General features: G+C 42.8%; 1 protein-coding gene across 2 annotated transcripts in view; it reads right to left on the bottom strand.

The window, feature by feature from the left end:
• Positions 1-18,090, bottom strand: part of map3k2 (mitogen-activated protein kinase kinase kinase 2) — a 122,845-nt gene that overhangs the window by 87,847 nt on the left and 16,908 nt on the right. For both annotated transcript variants that reach the window (XM_068034761.1, XM_068034762.1), the window contains exons 2-3: positions 5,223-5,296; positions 4,505-4,623 (exon numbers count right to left, since the gene is read on the bottom strand). In XM_068034761.1, coding sequence (XP_067890862.1) covers positions 4,505-4,623; positions 5,223-5,296 — 193 coding nt within the window. The remainder of the gene's footprint in view (positions 1-4,504; positions 4,624-5,222; positions 5,297-18,090) is intronic.

Raw genomic sequence — 18,090 nt, 5'->3', positions numbered from 1 at the left:
GTATACACTCAGGCAGTGCCTTCCAGATTCCAAACATTCACTGAGTAAAACAAGTTCTTCCTCATGTCACCATTGGTTCTTTTGCCAATCACCTTACATGGGTATCCTCTGGTTCACAACCCTTCTGCCACTGGGAGCACTTTCTATCTACTCTGTTGAGACCCGTTATGATTTTGAACAGTTCTATCAAGTTTCCTTCAACCTTCTCTTCTCTACGGAGAACAATCCCAGCTTCTCTAACCTACTCATGTAGCTTAAGCCCCTCATCCCTGGAAACAGTCTTGTAAATCTTTTTCTGCATTCTCTCTAAAGCCTTCACATCCTTCCTAAAGTGCAGCGCCCAGAATTGGACACAATAGTCCAGCTGAGGCCAAACCAATGTTTTATTTAAAAAAAGTTTGGAAGCCCCTTGTAACATTTTACTATGTTAAACGTGCTTTATAGATGCCAGCTGTTTGTTGTTGTTCAGCCATTGAGAAGAGTCCAAGAGCACCTTTCCTCATGGTTGAGGCACATCATCGTTGCAGAGCAGAAATGTTTGCTCCATACAATTTTCATTTGCTTTTAAGCCCTTTGATCCAGACACTGGCTGCCTGGGGTGGAAGTGTAATCCATTCCTCAGTACTTACATTCCATACTTCAATGGGCACAAAAACTATAAAATCAATTTAAAAATTTAGGCATAGCCATCACTGGATACAAGGTTTAACTAAATGGATCACTAAAATAAAAGCAAAATACTGCGGATGCTGGAAATCTGAAATAAAAACAAGAAATGCTGGAACCACTCAGCAGGTCTGGCAGCATCTGTGGAAAAAGCAGAGTTAACGTTTCAGGTCAGTGACCCTTCTTCCGAAGAAGGGTCACTGACCCGAAACGTTAACTCTGCTTCTCTTTCCACAGATGCTGCCAGACCTGCTGAGTGGTTCCAGCATTTCTGGTTTTTATTAACTAAATGGATCATTTGATTGAGATGGAGAATTTTTCGCTGATTCCCACTGGGAGAATCATAATCACTAGTTCCTTAATTATTAAGTTCCAATGACGTTTTAACACTGATGAAACCTACCCTGCCTTATCTATTTTCAGCTCTGATATATACGAGTATCATGTTTATCTGTCTTGATTGCGATACTAATTCTGCCATAGGTGGAGAAAATGCAAACTTTTATAGTTTATAATTATAGTAAAGTCTAAAGGTCAGGCATATGAAGTTCTCATATCTCCACTCAAATGATGGAAACGCCCAGCAGTGCAACTCTGCTTCCAATGTATTAAATGTATAAAGGGAGTGCAATGCCTGGTGCACATATGGATTTTGATAAGGTGTCACACAGCGAATTGTTCGGAGAATTAATGCAAGTGATATTATAGGAAAGGCAAATGTATGGAGAAATAATGGCTAAATAATGACAGAAAGCAAACAGTTTCACATTAGCTGTATGTGAGTAGTGGTGTGCTCCAGACAGCAGGGCTGGTATCTCCTGTTTTACATTTATATAAGAATGGATATTGACTTTGCCACTAGGAACTTAAGGACAGCCCCACGAGCCTGTTACATCGGAACAGGAGAAGGCCATACAACCCCTCCAGCCTGTTGTATAGGAACAGGAGGAGGCCATTCAGCCCCTTAATAATTTCAATTGAACCCCCAGCATCCACAGCCTTCTGGGGAAAGAGTTTCAGATTTCCACAACCTTTTATGTGCTTTCTGCTTTCACTACTGAATGGTCTAGTTCTAATTTTAAAATTGTGCCCCCTTGTTTTGGATTCTCCACCAGAGGAAACAGTTTCTCTATTTGCCTTATCAAATCCTTTTATCGCCTCAATCAAATCACCCCTCAGCCTTCTCAACTATAGGGAAGACAAGCCAACAACAGGAACGATGTTGAAGTTTTCTGATATTGTTAAATTAGGGGCCATGACAAACTGTGAATGAACAATGCATGAGATTGCAAGACTTAATCATGTTAATGGTTGTGGAACAGGCTCAAGGGGCCTACTCGTGCTCCTATGTTGCTATGCTTGAGCAGTTAGGTGGCAGATACACAGAACCTCAGCCATTACATTTTGGGGAAAATAGTTACAGTAAGAGGGGCTATAACCTAAACGCAAGACTGCGAAAGACGGTGAAACTGAGAGATCTTGGAATACAGGTATATAAATCCCATAATGCTGGGACACAGACACAAAAGGCCAATAGGATCCTGGGTTTTTATATAGAGGGGCACTGAATATAAAAGCAAGGAGGTGGTGTGGAAGATGCACAAGCCATTGCATGATCTATTGCACGTAGTTCATTATAGGAAGGATATTAGAGCCATGGACATCATAAAGGGAGAGGTTAGAGTCATAAATGAAAGCTTGAAAATTTAAGCCAAGGCTGTAGGGGGAATTTATAGGAGGTTTTCATCATTATGAACTGCTTTGAGATGGTTAATAGTGAAGATTTGGTGAATCGGGGGAGGGAAGAGAAAGGCATTCTCTTTCCACCCACCCCCCACCCTCAAAGTACACAAAATGCTTTACCGTAAATGAGACAGAGACTACAACAGAATTTGAAATGCAAGAGTATAAAAGGATGCAAAACCAAGGCCAGCACTGACACAGACACAAGACATCAAATGGCCTCCTGTGCTGTAGATTCTATGGTTATAACCTAGGGTTTTATGTAGTGTGTTTTGAACTCTACAACATTCCATCAAGGCTCTGCCACAGAAACAGGCCATGTGGACCAACTGGTCCATGCCAGTGTTTATGTTCCACACAAGCCTCCTCCCATTCCTCATTTAACCCCAGCAACATATCCTTCGACTCCTTTCTTCCTCGTGTTCATCTAGCTTCTCCTTAAATGTATCTATGTTATTTGCCTCAACTACTCCATGTGGTAGTGGATTCCACATTCTAACCACTCTCTGGGTAAAGAAGTTTCTCCTGAATTCCCTATCAGATTTATTAGTGACTATAGAAACATGGAAAATAGGAGCAGGAGTAGGGCATTCAGCCCTTCAAGCCTGCTCCGCCATTCATTATGATCATGGCTGATCATCCAACTCAGTAACCTGTTCCCGCTTTCCCCCATATCCTTTGATCCCGTTAAACCCAAGAGCCATATCTAACTCCTTCTTGAAAACATACAATGTTTAGGCCTCAACTGCTTTCTGTGGTAGCGAATTCCACAGGCTCACCACTCTCTGGCTGAAGAAATTTCTCCTCATCTCAGTCCTGAAAGGTTTAGCCCGTATCCTTAGACTATGACCCCTGGTTCTGGACTCCCCCACCATCGGGAACATCCTTCCTGCATCTACCCTGTCAAGTCCTGTTAGAATTTTATAGGTTTCTATGAGATCCCCCCTCACTCTTCTGAACTCCAGTGAATATAATCCTAACTGACTCAATCTCTCCTCATACGTCAGTCCCGCCATCCCAGGAATCAGTCTGGTAAACCTTCACTGCACTCCCTCTATAGCAAGGACATCCTTCCTCAAATAAGGAGACCAAAACTGCACACAATATTCCAGGTGTGGCCTCACCAAGGCCCTGTATAATTGCAGCAAGACATCCCTGCTCCTGTACTCGAATCCTCTCGCTATGAAGGCCAACATACCGTTTGCTTTTACCGCCTGTTGCACCTGCATGCTTACCTTCAGCGACTGGTGTACGAGAACACTCAGGTCTCGTTGCATATTCCCCTCTCAGTTTGTCGCCGTTCAGATAATAATCTGCCTTCCTGTTTTTGCTACCAAAGTGGATAACCTCACATTTATCCACATTATACTGCATCTGCCATGCATTTGCCCACTCACTCAACTTGTCCAAATCACCCTGAAGCCTCTCTGCATCCTCCTCACAACTCATCCAGTCTGCAAATTTGGAGCTATTACATTTCTTTCCTTCATCTAAATCATTAATATATTTTGTCTAGTCACTGCCTGCCATTCGGAAAAGACCTGTTTATTCCTGCTCTTTGTTTCCTGTCTGCCAACCAATTTTCTACCCATCGCAATACACTACCCCCAATCCCATGCGCTTTAATTTTACATGCTAATCTCTTATGTGAGACTTTGTCGAAAGCCTTCTGAAAGTCCAAATAAACCATATCCACTGGCTCTCCCTTATCAACTCTACTAGTTACATCCTCGAAGAATTCTAGTAGATTTGTCAAGCTGACTTCCATTTTGTAATTCCATGCTGATTCTACCACTGTTCTCCAAGTGCTCTGCTATAAAATCTTATTTCACGAACTCTAGAATTTTCCCCACTACCGATTTCAGGCTGACTGGTCTATAATTCCCTATTTTCTCTCTACCTCCCTTTTTAAATAGTGGGATTACATTAAGACTATCTTAGTTTGTCAATTCCCACAATTGGAAACATTATGGTGAAGTGCTGATAACTACTAGTCTGTCAGATATACTAAGTGCAATGTGAAATGGTTCATTAAAAGGTACCAGATAAGAATATTAGACAAGCTTGTGAAAACTGCACTCTTCTTCACACACACCTGATTACTGGACGACGAGGTCTTAGGTTTCCCTGTGTCATGCAATGGCAGGAGAGGTCGACTAGCCATGTGGAGCACAGCCAGATCTTGCATGATGGAGTGAAGAGCTTGCTGTTCATCTACAAAAACAAATCGGAATTTGAAACAGCAAAAATCACCTTCACTGCTATCATTGCCTCTTGAGCGCATTCACACTGAGTGTTTTATTGGCCTTCCCTTGAGAGTGAAGTCTTCCTGGATGAACAGTTTGACAGTGCAAACAAAATATGCTGATAGTGGTATAAATCCTCTTCAGCTCTGTATTAAAATTACTATATTCCATCAGCTTTAGATTCAAAAGTTCTACGCCAACTGTGAGCCTATGAGTTTCTCCCAGATAACTGTATCCATGTTCAGTGGCGCACATCCTGTCATTTATTTGACAGAATGCACCCACTAATGTGACAGCCCACATCAGACTAACAGTTTACGACAAGTCTGAGGTCTGCCTGTATTTCCATACTCTGACCACCGGGCAAAACTGCAGATCACCAGATTTTTCAACATGGCTTCAAATCGCTGCCATCTTGAATTTCTAGTAGATAAGGCAAGTACTTTGCTTTGTTAGGTTATCTCAGGCCACTACTTCCAGCCCCAGCCTGGTTCTACCAGGTCCTCCTTTCCAACAAAAGACCACCCCTCTTTATGAGAAACAAATAGCAACAAGCATTCAACTCACCCATACTGGCAGCAAGCCAGCCAAATGGACTTTTAAGGGACAGATGATTCTCCCATCAATAGCCTGGGTTTTACCTAAAATGAAAAAGAAACTTAGCTGTTTTAGTTTTGCATTCAAGCATATCAAACAGCACAATAAACCCCCTAGCTGCTTCCCCACTCTCTCTCCAATACATTTTGTTTAGGAACTGTACAGTCAATTAACAGAGGGAACTTTCATTCCATCAGATTGAACTAAGGCCCCAGAGGTGAAAGGCGACAGTCTATCCTCATCAACCCCCAAGGACTTGGTTATTTCAACTGCCTCAACGGGTATGGGGATTAGACATCTGGAAAAGAAGAACTGATTTGCACTGCACCAATCAGGTCAGAATATTTCCAAGGATACACTGTCAATGCTGCTCAAGTTATCACTATTTATCGAGGACTTGGGCCAATCCAGTTGGTTCCCATACTCAGCATAATCAAGCATTTGGGAAACAACCTCCCATTCTACCTGGACAGCATGGTGTGTGTGCCAGTTCCAGTTTGCACCAGTCCTACATAAACATCTGGAGTCCCACTGATATTGTAGCACAGTGTAGCTCAAATGTTGCATCTATTGACACTGCAAGACTAGGAGGAACACTTCCTGCACATGTGCAGATGTAGTCTCTGTGACATCATAGTCAGCGAAGTCCTGCTTGCATCAAAGATGGTGCCAATCATTACAGAGACTGATAAAGTAATCTGAGAAATCAGAGAGAAATGATTTTATTTGCTACAGTTCAAGATGGAAGGTTTACTAAAGTACAGGAGATGATTGCCCCTCTACTAATAGCTTGCTACACGCCCACAAAAAAATTGAGGGAAAATCCCAGCAGTAAAATTGGGATCGTTTGCTTATGTACTTGAAAAGGTTAAAGTGAGACAAGTTTGAATATGTAGAAGAAATTGTTCAATTAAAAGGCAGACACTGAGGCACCATCAACTCAACATTCCATATCTTTTAACCTTTCTCACTCCAACAATTTTTGACTGTTTACTCTCGAAGGTGAGCCTGTGATTCCATTTTCCCTGATATTTAGGTAATATTGGTATAGAAAATAATAAACAGTTCACAACTTCTCTGCTAAACTACGATGTAAATAATTGGTTATCGCTTTGTTTGTTTTCCTTCTGTCACCAACTGTGAAAGGGCGGTGGAAGAGATTCAACAACTTTCAAAAGGGAATTGGATAAATACTTGAAAATGAGAAATTTGCAGTGCGATGGGGAAAGAGTGGGGGGAATGGGACAAATTGGATAGCTCTTTCAAAGAGCCAGCACAGACACAATGGGCCAAGTGGCCTCCTTCTATGTGACCTGATCAACGCTCTTCAAAAAGGTTCCAGTCTCCCCAATTTGAAGATGATAATAAATACCTTCAAAATAACAGCCTGCACCTGGTGATTTTAAATAACTGCGTGTTAAAACTCAAAAGGAGCTGACAAATGTATTAAGCTAAATTAGGATATGAGTGAGTGAAGCTGGATTTTAATCCCTTTTGTATGTGACAGAAGGCCACAGCAAGCTCAGTCAAGCAAAATTCCATCACTTTTTCTGATTACGTTTTCAGATACCTTGACGAAAAGAGGGTGAATAACATTTGTGCATGTCAGTTGAAGTCACTCGGCAGTGCTGGACCAAGGCAGATTTGGTTTATGCAGACATACAGCTCTGTTTTCAATTTGTAATTATTCGGCTTTTCGTAACAGATAGAAATATGACAAAAGCGCAATGAAAATTAGGGTTTGCTTAATTTAAACTAACTATATAGCACTGTGCACAAGCCTTTCTGGCACTTTCTGGCTTTGCAAATTCTTCCAAGTTCTTGCTCTTGTGATTATTAAGTAACAGTGAGTTAGACTGTACCCAAGAGGACAGAATTACTACAAGAAAGGAAAGAGAAGGAAAGATCTTAAAAGTCAGACAAGAAAAATGTCAGATATATATTTTAAAAAAGTGCCAGAGAGAAAATGAGGGGGTGGGGGGAATGACAAAAATCAAATACCACACATAAGGGAAAAAACAAACTGGCAAAAGAACTGGGGGGTGTATGTGCACAAATCTTGGAAGGTGGCAGGACAAGTTGAGAAGGCTGTTTAAAAAAGCAGACAGGATCCTTGGCTTTATTAATAGCGGAATAGCAGACAAAAGCAAGCAAGTTAAACTTTGAAAAATCACGTTAGTCTGCAACTGGCATATTGTGGTCAATTCTGATTATCATACTTTAGGAAGATGTCAAGGCATTGGGGAGGGTGCAGAAGAGATTTATTTGATGGTACCAGAGATGAGGGACTTCAGTTACGAGCAAAGACTGAGCTTTGTTCTTCGAACACAGAAGGTTAGTGGAGATTTAAAAGAGACCCTGAATGTTCAAAATTATGAAGGGTTTTGATAGACGAGATAGGGAGAAACTGTTTCCACTAAAAAAGGGTTGAGTAACCAGAGGACACAGATTTAAGATAATGTGCAAAAAAGCCAGGGGTGGGGGGGGAGATGAGGAGAATATATTTTACGCAGTGAGTTGTTCTGATCTGGAATACACTGCCTGAAAGGGCGGTGGAAGCAGATTCAATAGTAACTTTCAAAAGGGAACTGGATAAATTCTTAAAAAGGACAAAACTGCAGGGCTACAGGGAAAGACCTGGCCGGGACGGGAGGAGTCAGACTGATTAGATAGCGCCTTCAAAGAACTGGCACAGGCACAATGGCCTCCTTTTATGCTGGAAGATTCCATAAATGGAAAAAAAACAAGAGGCTAAAGCACAAACACCTCACCCTGGGCATGCTTCAATCCTTTTCAGCACTCGTGGGAAGATCTTCTGCAATAACATGCTCACCTCACCATGGTAAAGGAGTGTAAACTTTGCCTAACAACCATGCTCTCTGCAAAGCTGTCCACATTCTATCTCAGACAGAGGAGTGTCCTGAAGGATCACATGACCAAAGTTCTCTCAGCTATCCCCAAATAAAGGAAACACCAAGCTCCTGATGTTAAGGGAGAGAACCACAATACATTTTTGGAATTCCCTGTGGAGATAATGCTTGGTCTCAGAGAACCCCTGCAACTGTCTCCGTGCAAAGACCCTGTTCCTGGTTTATAAGCAACTCTGCCAGCACTAGTCTTCCAGATCTTTTAGAAGAGTATTTCCTTCACCCATATAATGCCTTCAGTAGGATTTCAGTAGCGCGTCTACCCTGAGGCACAGTGTGGCTTTCGTGCAGAGAGATCGACTATTGACATGCTGTTCTCCCTTCGTCAGATACAGGAGAAATGCCGTGAACAACAGATGCCCCTCTACATTGCTTTCATTGATCTCACCAAAGCCTTTGACCTCGTCAGCAGACGTGGTCTCTTCAGACTACTAGAAAAGATCGGATGTCCACCAAAGCTACTAAGTATCATCACCTCATTCCATGACAATATGAAAGGCACAATTCAACATGGTGGCTCCTCATCAGAGCCCTTTCCTATCCTGAGTGGTGTGAAACAGGGCTGTGTTCTCGCACCCACACTTTTTGGGATTTTCTTCTCCCTGCTGCTTTCACATGCGTTCAAATCCTCTGAAGAAGGAATTTTCCTCCACACAAGATCAGGGGGCAGGTTGTTCAACCTTGCCCGTCTAAGAGCGAAGTCCAAAGTACGGAAAGTCCTCATCAGAGAACTCCTCTTTGCTGACGATGCTGCTTTAACATCTCACACTGAAGAATGCCTGCAGAGTCTCATCGACAGGTTTGCGTCTGCCTGCAATGAATTTGGCCTAACCATCAGCCTCAAGAAAACGAACATCATGGGGCAGGATGTCAGAAATGCTCCATCCATCAATATTGGCGACCACGCTCTGGAAGTGGTTCAAGAGTTCACCTACCTAGGCTCAACTATCACCAGTAACCTGTCTCTAGATGCAGAAATCAACAAGCGCATGGGTAAGGCTTCCACTGCTATGTTCAGACTGGCCAAGAGAGTGTGGGAAAATGGCGCACTGACACGGAACACAAAAGTCCGAGTGTATCAGGCCTGTGTCCTCAGTACCTTGCTCTACGGCAGCGAGGCCTGGACAACGTATGCCAGCCAAGAGCGACGTCTCAATTCATTCCATCTTCGCTGCCTTCGGAGAATACTTGGCATCAGGTGGCAGGACTATATCTCCAACACAGAAGTCCTTGAAGCGGCCAACATCCCCAGCTTATACACACTACTGAGTCAGCGGCGCTTGAGATGGCTTGGCCATGTGAGCCGCATGGAAGATGGCAGGATCCCCAAAGACACATTGTACAGCGAGCTCGCCACTGGTATCAGACCCACCGGCCGTCCATGTCTCCGTTATAAAGACGTCTGCAAACGCGACATGAAATCGTGTGACATTGATCACAAGTCGTGGGAGTCAGTTGCCAGCATTCGCCAGAGCTGGCGGGCAGCCATAAAGACAGGGCTAAATTGTGGCGAGTCGAAGAGACTTAGTAGTTGGCAGGAAAAAAGACAGAGGCGCAAGGGGAGAGCCAACTGTGCAACAGCCCCAACAAACAAATTTCTCTGCAGCACCTGTGGAAGAGCCTGTCACTCCAGAATTGGCCTTTATAGCCACTCCAGGCGCTGCTTCACAAACCACTGACCACCTCCAGGCGCGTATCCATTGTCTCTCGAGATAAGGAGGCCCAAAAAGAAGAAAGAAAGGATTTCAGTAGAGTATAAATGGTGATTGTGCAAATTTTCACACTGCATCCACCTGAAATGTGCAAAACATCCAGCAGTACAACTGTAGATTGTGCCAAGTTTTCTGAGCAACACATGAAGCACTGGGTTTACTACCAGTGATTGGCAGGTTGAGAGAAGATGATAAATTAAGACCATTTCACAACATATCACATCTGAAAGTATTTTGACTTGCATGCAATTTTCCTCAGAACAATGGTGCCAATATTTTTGATAAAGTGACTAAAAACACTGCCAATTAACAAACCAAGCTTCCCTCCCTGCTTCCATGCAGGTCCCTCTGAAGTCCCCAAGGATTAAACATAATCCCTTCCTATTTCCTCCTCTCCGGGTGCCATTCAGTTCTGGCCTTCTGCGCATCCATAATTTCCTTCACCCCACCATCGGTAGCTGTGCCTTCAGCTATCTGTGCTTTAAGCTCTGGAATTCAATCCCTAAACCTGTCCTCCTCTCTTTCCTCCTTTAAGAAGCTCCTTAAAATCTACCTTTTTCACCAACCTTTTGGTCACCTGTCCTTATTAGTTTAGTTTAGAGATACAGCACTGAAACAGGCCCTTCGGCCCACCGAATCTGTGCCGACCATCAACCACCCATTTATACTAATCCTACACTAATCCCACACTCCTACCACATCCCCACCTGTCCCTATATTTACCTACCACCTACCTATACTAGGGGCAATTTATAATGGTCAATTTACCTACCAACCTGCAAGTCATTTGGCTTGTGGGAGAAAACCGGAGCACCCAGAGAAAACCCACGCAGACACAGGGAGAACTTGCAAACTCCACACAGGCAGTACCCAGAATTGAACCCGGGTCGCTGGAGCTGTGAGGCTGCGGTGCTAACCACTGTGTGTAATGTCTCCTTATGTGGCTCGGTGTCAAATCTTGTCTGATAATGCTGCTGTGAAGCACCTTGGGACATTTTACTATGTTAAAGGTGCTATATAAATGCAACCTGCTGTTGTTATAGTACAGGATAAAACTATTAATTAATTTACAAGACTTTAATAACAGTAGATGCAAAAAGGAATACAGTGGAATGAAAATGCTTAACTTACAAATTACTTCAAATCAGCATGAAAATAAAGTGTCCAAGTTTTTATCCCTTTTCAGAATCTGTCATTCAAGAACATAAGGTGGCTAGAGAATTCCTCCTCAATGCCATAAACAGGCACAAGAGAACTGGGATCCACAGAATAGACAAAGCCTGCTGCACTGCTCTTCTCCACGAAGCCTCTCCACACTCCAGATTTTTCTCACGGGGCATATTAATTCTACAAAAATCAATTTTAGATTTCAGGCAGACACATCTCTGCCAGCTAACAGCGTTTGGGAGGATCTAGTAACCTGTAGATGCCGACTTGCATCGTTAAAAATCTTGGTCTCGCGAACTCTTAGTGTGCATTATGGATCTGCAAGCTTCGCATAAAACCAGCATTTTAAAACCGGAGGGAATTCATGATGCTATTCTAACATGCACCAGCTCCTCCTCCATCCCCAGGAAGCTGGCTGGGTTTGATAAGACCTGAGACAGAATTTGTGAACTGGTTAAACCACACACATCCACACTGGAGCAGCTAAAAGAGTTTCATTTTGAATTTACAATCAAAATTTACAATGAATTTCTGCAAAGGTCAATCAATATTAAAACCAAATGAAATGATTGCTTTCGGGTGCAATTATGTATTAACTTCTGCATCTCAGATTTCCTAAAACCAACGTGCAAACCAGGATTCTGTTGTGATCTGACAATGGAGCCAGCAAGGACATTGAGACTGAAATCCAAACCCACGACCTCGACCAACTAGAAGGACAAGGGCAGCAGATGTATGGGAACACCACCACCTGCAAGTTCCCCTCCAAGTCACACACCATCCTGACTTGGAACTATATCACCGTTCCTTCATTTTCACTGGGTCAAAATCTTGGAACTCAATCTCTAACAGCACTGTCGGTCCACCGCAAGGACTATGGCGGTTCAAGAAGGCAGCTCACCATCACCTTCTCAAGGGCAATTAGGGAAGGGCAGTAAATGCTGGTCTTGTCAGCGACGCTCACCATGAACAAGAAAAATAAATGCATTTTCCACAATACTATGTATTGCATCCAATCCAAGACATAGTTTCTTCTTGCCTATTGCAAGTCTAATAAATAGCCCTCTTTCCTCTCACTGTTCTACAAGTACTTTCAACATCTCTACATTCTAAATGTAAGGACATTAGATCTAGACCCCAGGTAGCCCTCAGTTAAAATACACTGGGTGTGTAATGAAACAAATTCCTCATTAGCCAATAATCGTGTTTTGAAGATTTCATTTTGGAAGTTTTCACTGAGAACTCAATTAAAAATTAAGCCTTCCCTGGACTTCTATAAATGAGCGGACCTGCGAGGCTACATCAATTCACTTTTGGAGAAAATTTAAATCTGTTAGCAACAGGAGTCCATTAAGTCCATTGGACTCAGAACAGCGCTATCTTATATATTGGAAAAGATACTTGCTAAAAATACATCGGTGTGAAGCTCCCGTGTGTCAAGTGTTTCCTCCTTTAAATCAGGTCTGAGTTTTGTCCCATCAGTACCATATAATGGATGAATTTTCATATTCATTTTCCAGAAGCTATACAGCTCAAGTTTAAGTTTCACACAATTGTTCAGCAATAGCTTTCTGCTAAACATCATAACTTAAGTGTACCGCCTCAATGCTTACATATACACAACTGTATCTTAGTCTGCAAATAAGGTCAGATATTAAGAGTTGTTGCAGGTATCACTGAAGTGGCAATAAATGAAAAAAATTTCAGCAAAGTACACTTTTTTCCCACTAATTAATGGTTATTATTCAGCAATCTCATTATATTTTTCAATGCATCATTGTGACAGGCACACAACCTTAGAACAAAGTTTTCTGAAAGTTATTTATGTAACCAATGATCTAAGAATCCCTCAAGAACGTCACCTCAACATTATCACCCGCTCTTGTGCGGGGTTGGGAGGGGTGGTGGTGGTGGTTAGGAACTGTCCAGTCAGGATGCTCCAGCCATCATAGTGTGCGGGGTATTTATTTATTTATTTTTATTTTATTTATTTAGAGATACAGCACTGAAACAGGCCCTTCATCCCACCGAGTCTGTGCCGACCAAGAACCACCCATTTATACTAACCCTACAGTAATCCCATATTCCCTACCACCTACCGACACTAGGGCCAATTTACCTATCACCTGCAAGTCTTTGGCGGTGGGAAGAAACCGGAGCACCCGGCGAAAACCCACGCGGTCACAGGGAGAACTTGCAAACTCCGCACAGGCAGAACCCAGAATTGAACCCAGGTCCCTGGAGCTGTGAGGTTGCGGTGCTAACCACTGTGCCGCCCTGGCTTAATGGACCAGCTGACATTTTCCTGCCTGCCAGTTTTGAGTGTTCATAGTATCTAACTGCTCATCAATCATCCTCACTTGCTTGATTGCTGCAGTTTGTAACTGGCACAGCTCAGTACACGTTCAAGTATTGAAGGCATGGAAAAGCCAGGCATTGTGTACAACAGTAACTTCAGGAGAGCCTCAGGCATTAGTGCCTCATCCATCCAGTCAATTGCCAGACTTTTCCTCATCACTAATTTGTTTCTCTCCACTAGTCATGACCAAGGGCACATACAACGTCTGGGGAGTTCGCAGCACAGATTCCAGTCTGATGGTTGGCATAGAGACTGTGCTTTGAACAAACATTCAGCACGAGATAAAAACTGGTGCAAGTCAACAATATCCTGCTTGGAACAGAAGGACCTGTAACTTAATTAACTGGCATTACCTGGATATTAGCTAATTTTAGAGGGATTAAAGGGTTTTCGCACAAATTAATTGCCATCACCCACACTGATGAAACAGCAGAGCAGCAGTGGGAGATACTTAAATAGGCGTTGGATAAATCCTCGTTAATATATTTTAATTAGAAGTAAAAGGAGATATGTCAAAGGCTGGATTAACATTAGAACACAGGAATATCTGGGAAAGGAAAAGACTCCTGTGGTCCATCTGGCTAGTCACAGTGTGTAGGAAATATCATATCTAATTATGCCTCTCATAGCCTATCAAATTTTTCTTGAGATATCCAAACCCCTCATGAATGTGCTGATTCAATCAGCTACTATTGCCTCCCTGACAATCCACTTCATGAAACAGGAAATAGGAGCACGAATAGGCCATTCGGCCCCTCAAGCCTGCTCCGTCATTCAACTAGAACATGGCTGATCTTCTACATCAACGCCATTTTCCCGCACTATCCCCAATCCCTTAATATCTTTAATATCTAGAAATCTATCGATCTCTGTCTTGAACATACTCAATCACTGAGCCTCCACAGCCCTCTAGGGTAGAGAATTGCCAAGATTTACCACCCTCTGAGCAAAGAACTTCCTTCTCATCTCAGTTCTAAATGGTCTACCCCGATTCTGAGACTGCGTCCACTGGTTCTAGACTCACCAGCCAGGGGAAACATCCTTCCTGCATCTACCCTGTTGAGCCCTGCAATAATTTTGTATGCTTCAATGAGATCACCTCTCATTCTTCTAAACTGTAAAGAATACAGGCCCAGTCTCCTCAATCTCTCCTCATAGGACAATCCCACCATCCCAGGAATCAGTCTGATGAACCTTCGTCACACTCCCTCTTTGGCAAGTATATCCTTCCTCAGGTAAGGAGACCAAAACTGTAAAGAGTCTTACCAAGGCTCTATACAATTGCAGCAAGACTACTTTACTCCTGTACTCAAATTCTCTTGCAATAAAGGCCAACATACCATTTCTGAAGAAGGGACACTGAGCTGAAATGTTAACTTTGCTTCTCTCCCCACAGATGCTGCCAGACCTGCTGAGTATTTCCAGCATTTCTTGTTTTTATTTCAGATTTCCAGCATCCGCAGTATTTTGCTTTTATTTACCAACATACCATTTGCCTTCCTAATTGCTTGCTACAACTGCACGTTAGCTTTCAGTTACTTATAAACAAGGACACTAGGTAAAGGCCGACGTGTCAGGTTCGGGTCGGGTCACAATTCCGGGTCTGGCATTCGGGCTCGGGTCGGGTCGGACCCGCTCTATCACAACCTCAGGTAAATGGCTCCAATGTTAATTTACTTTTTGGGCTTGAAAGGTGGTTTTGTTGCAGTTATTTTAAGCTTGTGCAGTTAAGCAACAAAGTGAAAAACGGAAGGTCGGTAACTGATGGTCGGGTCGGGTGAGGCGCAGAAAAAAATGGAAGGACTCGGGTCGGGCTCAGATGTGGTTCTGTTGGGCTTGGGTCGGGTTTCATTTGCAGACCTGAGCCGGCCTTTAACATTAAGTCCCTTCAGACATCAACACTTTCCAATCTCTCACCATTTAAGAAATATCTGCATTTCTGTTTTTCCCACCAAAATGGATAATTTCACATTTTTCCACATTATATTCCATCTGCCATATTCCTGCCCGCTCACTTAATCTGTCTAAATCCTCTTGAAGCCTCTTTGCATCCTCTACACAACTCACATTCCCACCTAGTTTGTATCGTCAGCAAAACACGGAAACATTACACTTGGTCCCTACATACAAATAATTGATATAGATTGTGACTAGGAACATAGGATATGGGAGCAGAAGGAGGCCATTCAGCCCATCGAGTCTGCTCCACCATTCAAACAGATCATGGCTGACCATCTACCTCTATGCCATTTTTCCCCACTATCGCCATATCCCTTGATGTCATTAGTATCCAGAAATCTATCAATTTCTATCTTGAACATGCTCAATGATTGAGCTTCCACAGCCCTCTGGGGTGAAGAATTCCAAAGATTCACCACCCTCTGAGAAAAGATATTCCTCCTCATCTCAGTCTTAAATGGCCTACCCCTTATTCTGAGACTGTGTCCCCTGATTCTAGACTCACCAACCAGAGGAAACATCCTATCCACATCTACCCTGTCACACCTTCTAAGAATTTTTAAAGTTTTAATGAGATCACCTCTCATTCTTCAAAACTCTGGAGAATACAGACCAGTTTCTGCAATCTCTCCTCATAAAACAATCCCTACTCTGTTTTCTGTCCGTGAACCAATTTTCAATCCATGCCACTATATTGCCACCAATCCCACGTGCTCTAATCTTGCTTACGAACCTACGTGGAACCTTATCAAAAGCCTTCTGAAAATCCAATACACCACATCTACTGGTTCCCCCTATCTATTCTGCTAGTTACATCCCCAAAAAGTTCTAACAGGTTTGTTCACTACCTTCTGCGTAAAGTGGTTAAATCTAAAGGTCTTTTCCATTCTCCCTCTATGTTGTAGAGCCTCTGACAATGTTACACAAAATGACTTTAACCTTTAGTACAACTATTAGGAATGACTGAACAGGTTGGGGATCTTTTCTCTATAAAAGGAGAAAGCTGAGGTCTTCACAATTATGAAGATCAATAGGATTGATGTAGAAAAGATGTTTCCACTTGTGGGAAGACCAAAACTAGGGGTCATGAATACAAGCTAGTCACTAATGGATCCAACAGGTTATTTAGGATAAACTTCTTTACACAGAAAGTGGTGAGAATGTGGAATTCGCTACCACAGGACGAGTTGAAGCAAATAGCATAGATGCATTCAAGGGGAAGCTAGATGAGGGAGAAAGGAATAGAAGGATATTCTAATAGGGTGAGATGAAGCAAAGTGGGAGGAAGCTCGTGTGGAGCATAAACACCAGCATGGATCAGAATCACAGAATAATACAGTGCAGAAGAGGCCCTTCGAGTCTGCACCGATGCATTAAAGGCACCTGACCTGTCTACCTAATCCCATTTGCCAGCACTTGGCCCATAGCCTTGAATGTTATGACATGCCAAGTGCTCATCCAGGTACTTTTTAAAGGATGTGAGGCAACCCGCCTCTACCACCCTCCCGGGCAGTGCATTCCAGACTGTCACCACCCTCTGGATAAAAAAGTTCTTCCTCAAATCCCCCTTAAACCTCCTGCCCCTCACCTTAAACTTGTGTCGCCTCGTAACTGACCCTTCAACTAAGGGGAACAGCTGCTCCCTATCCACCCTGTCCATGCCCCTCATAATCTTGCACACCTCGATCAGGTCACCCCTCAGTCTTCTCTGCTCCAGCGAAAACAACCCAAGCCTATCCAACCTCTCTTCATAGCATAAATATTCCATCCCAAGCAACATCCTGGTGAATCGCCTCTGCACCCCCTCCAGTGCAATCACATCCTTCCTATAATGTGGCGACCAGAATTGCACACAGTAATCCAATTTTCTGGTTTGGGCCAGATCAGTTGGACCAAATGGCCTGTTCCTGCACTGCAATGTTCTATGTAATTAGGATCTTGACAATTTAAATAAATCATTTGTGAGCCTTCCATTCTTCAGTACAAATATTCCCAGTTAGTATAGCCTCTCCACTTAACCCAGCTATCAATTTAGTTGCTCTTCACTGCAACCTCTCCAATGTCTGGATGTCCTTTGCATAATGGGGTAAACCAAAAGGCTCCAAACTGGAACAAAAATAGATTTAATAAAAATGGAAAAATGATAAATATAGGAAGGTAATACAGAAGAAAACTATAAGCAATATTAATATCAGAGTGAGTATTGACTCAGGTTAGAATTAATGGTTAGGGTTTAGAATGAGATTATGGTTGGATGGAGTTAAGGTTTGAAATATGGGGATTGTATTCTGTGTGCATTGTGCGAGATCTGAGCTGACATCTGCACAGTTATCGCTAAGCCTACAGAAACTGCTATCGACACTGCAGTTGGCATTAATTGCATTCTTATTAATATATCCAAGGGAAACAAAGGGATTAGGAAAGTTAATAGGATGTTTGAAGCACTGAGGGTCAACAAAAGGCTTTTGTAAGGACTTCAGTAATAAGAGCAGCAGCACCATTTCGAGAGAAAGATGCAAGTTCTTCTTGAGCAATTCTATGTTTATTAAGTAATTCACCTCAGGTTTTTTTTAACTGAAAAAGCTGAATGCAAGACTGTAGTAGTACCTAAGGAGGCTGTGGAACAGTCATTAATGGAGATCAATACTCTTGCAGTATAAAGTTTTCAGGCATGGATAACATGCATCCAGAACACTGGAGGATGGTGGGTACTG

This window comes from Heterodontus francisci, chromosome 7, assembly GCF_036365525.1.
Source record: "Heterodontus francisci isolate sHetFra1 chromosome 7, sHetFra1.hap1, whole genome shotgun sequence".
Lineage (NCBI taxonomy): Eukaryota > Metazoa > Chordata > Chondrichthyes > Heterodontiformes > Heterodontidae > Heterodontus > Heterodontus francisci.
This window is presented reverse-complemented; position numbering and strand designations above follow the sequence as displayed.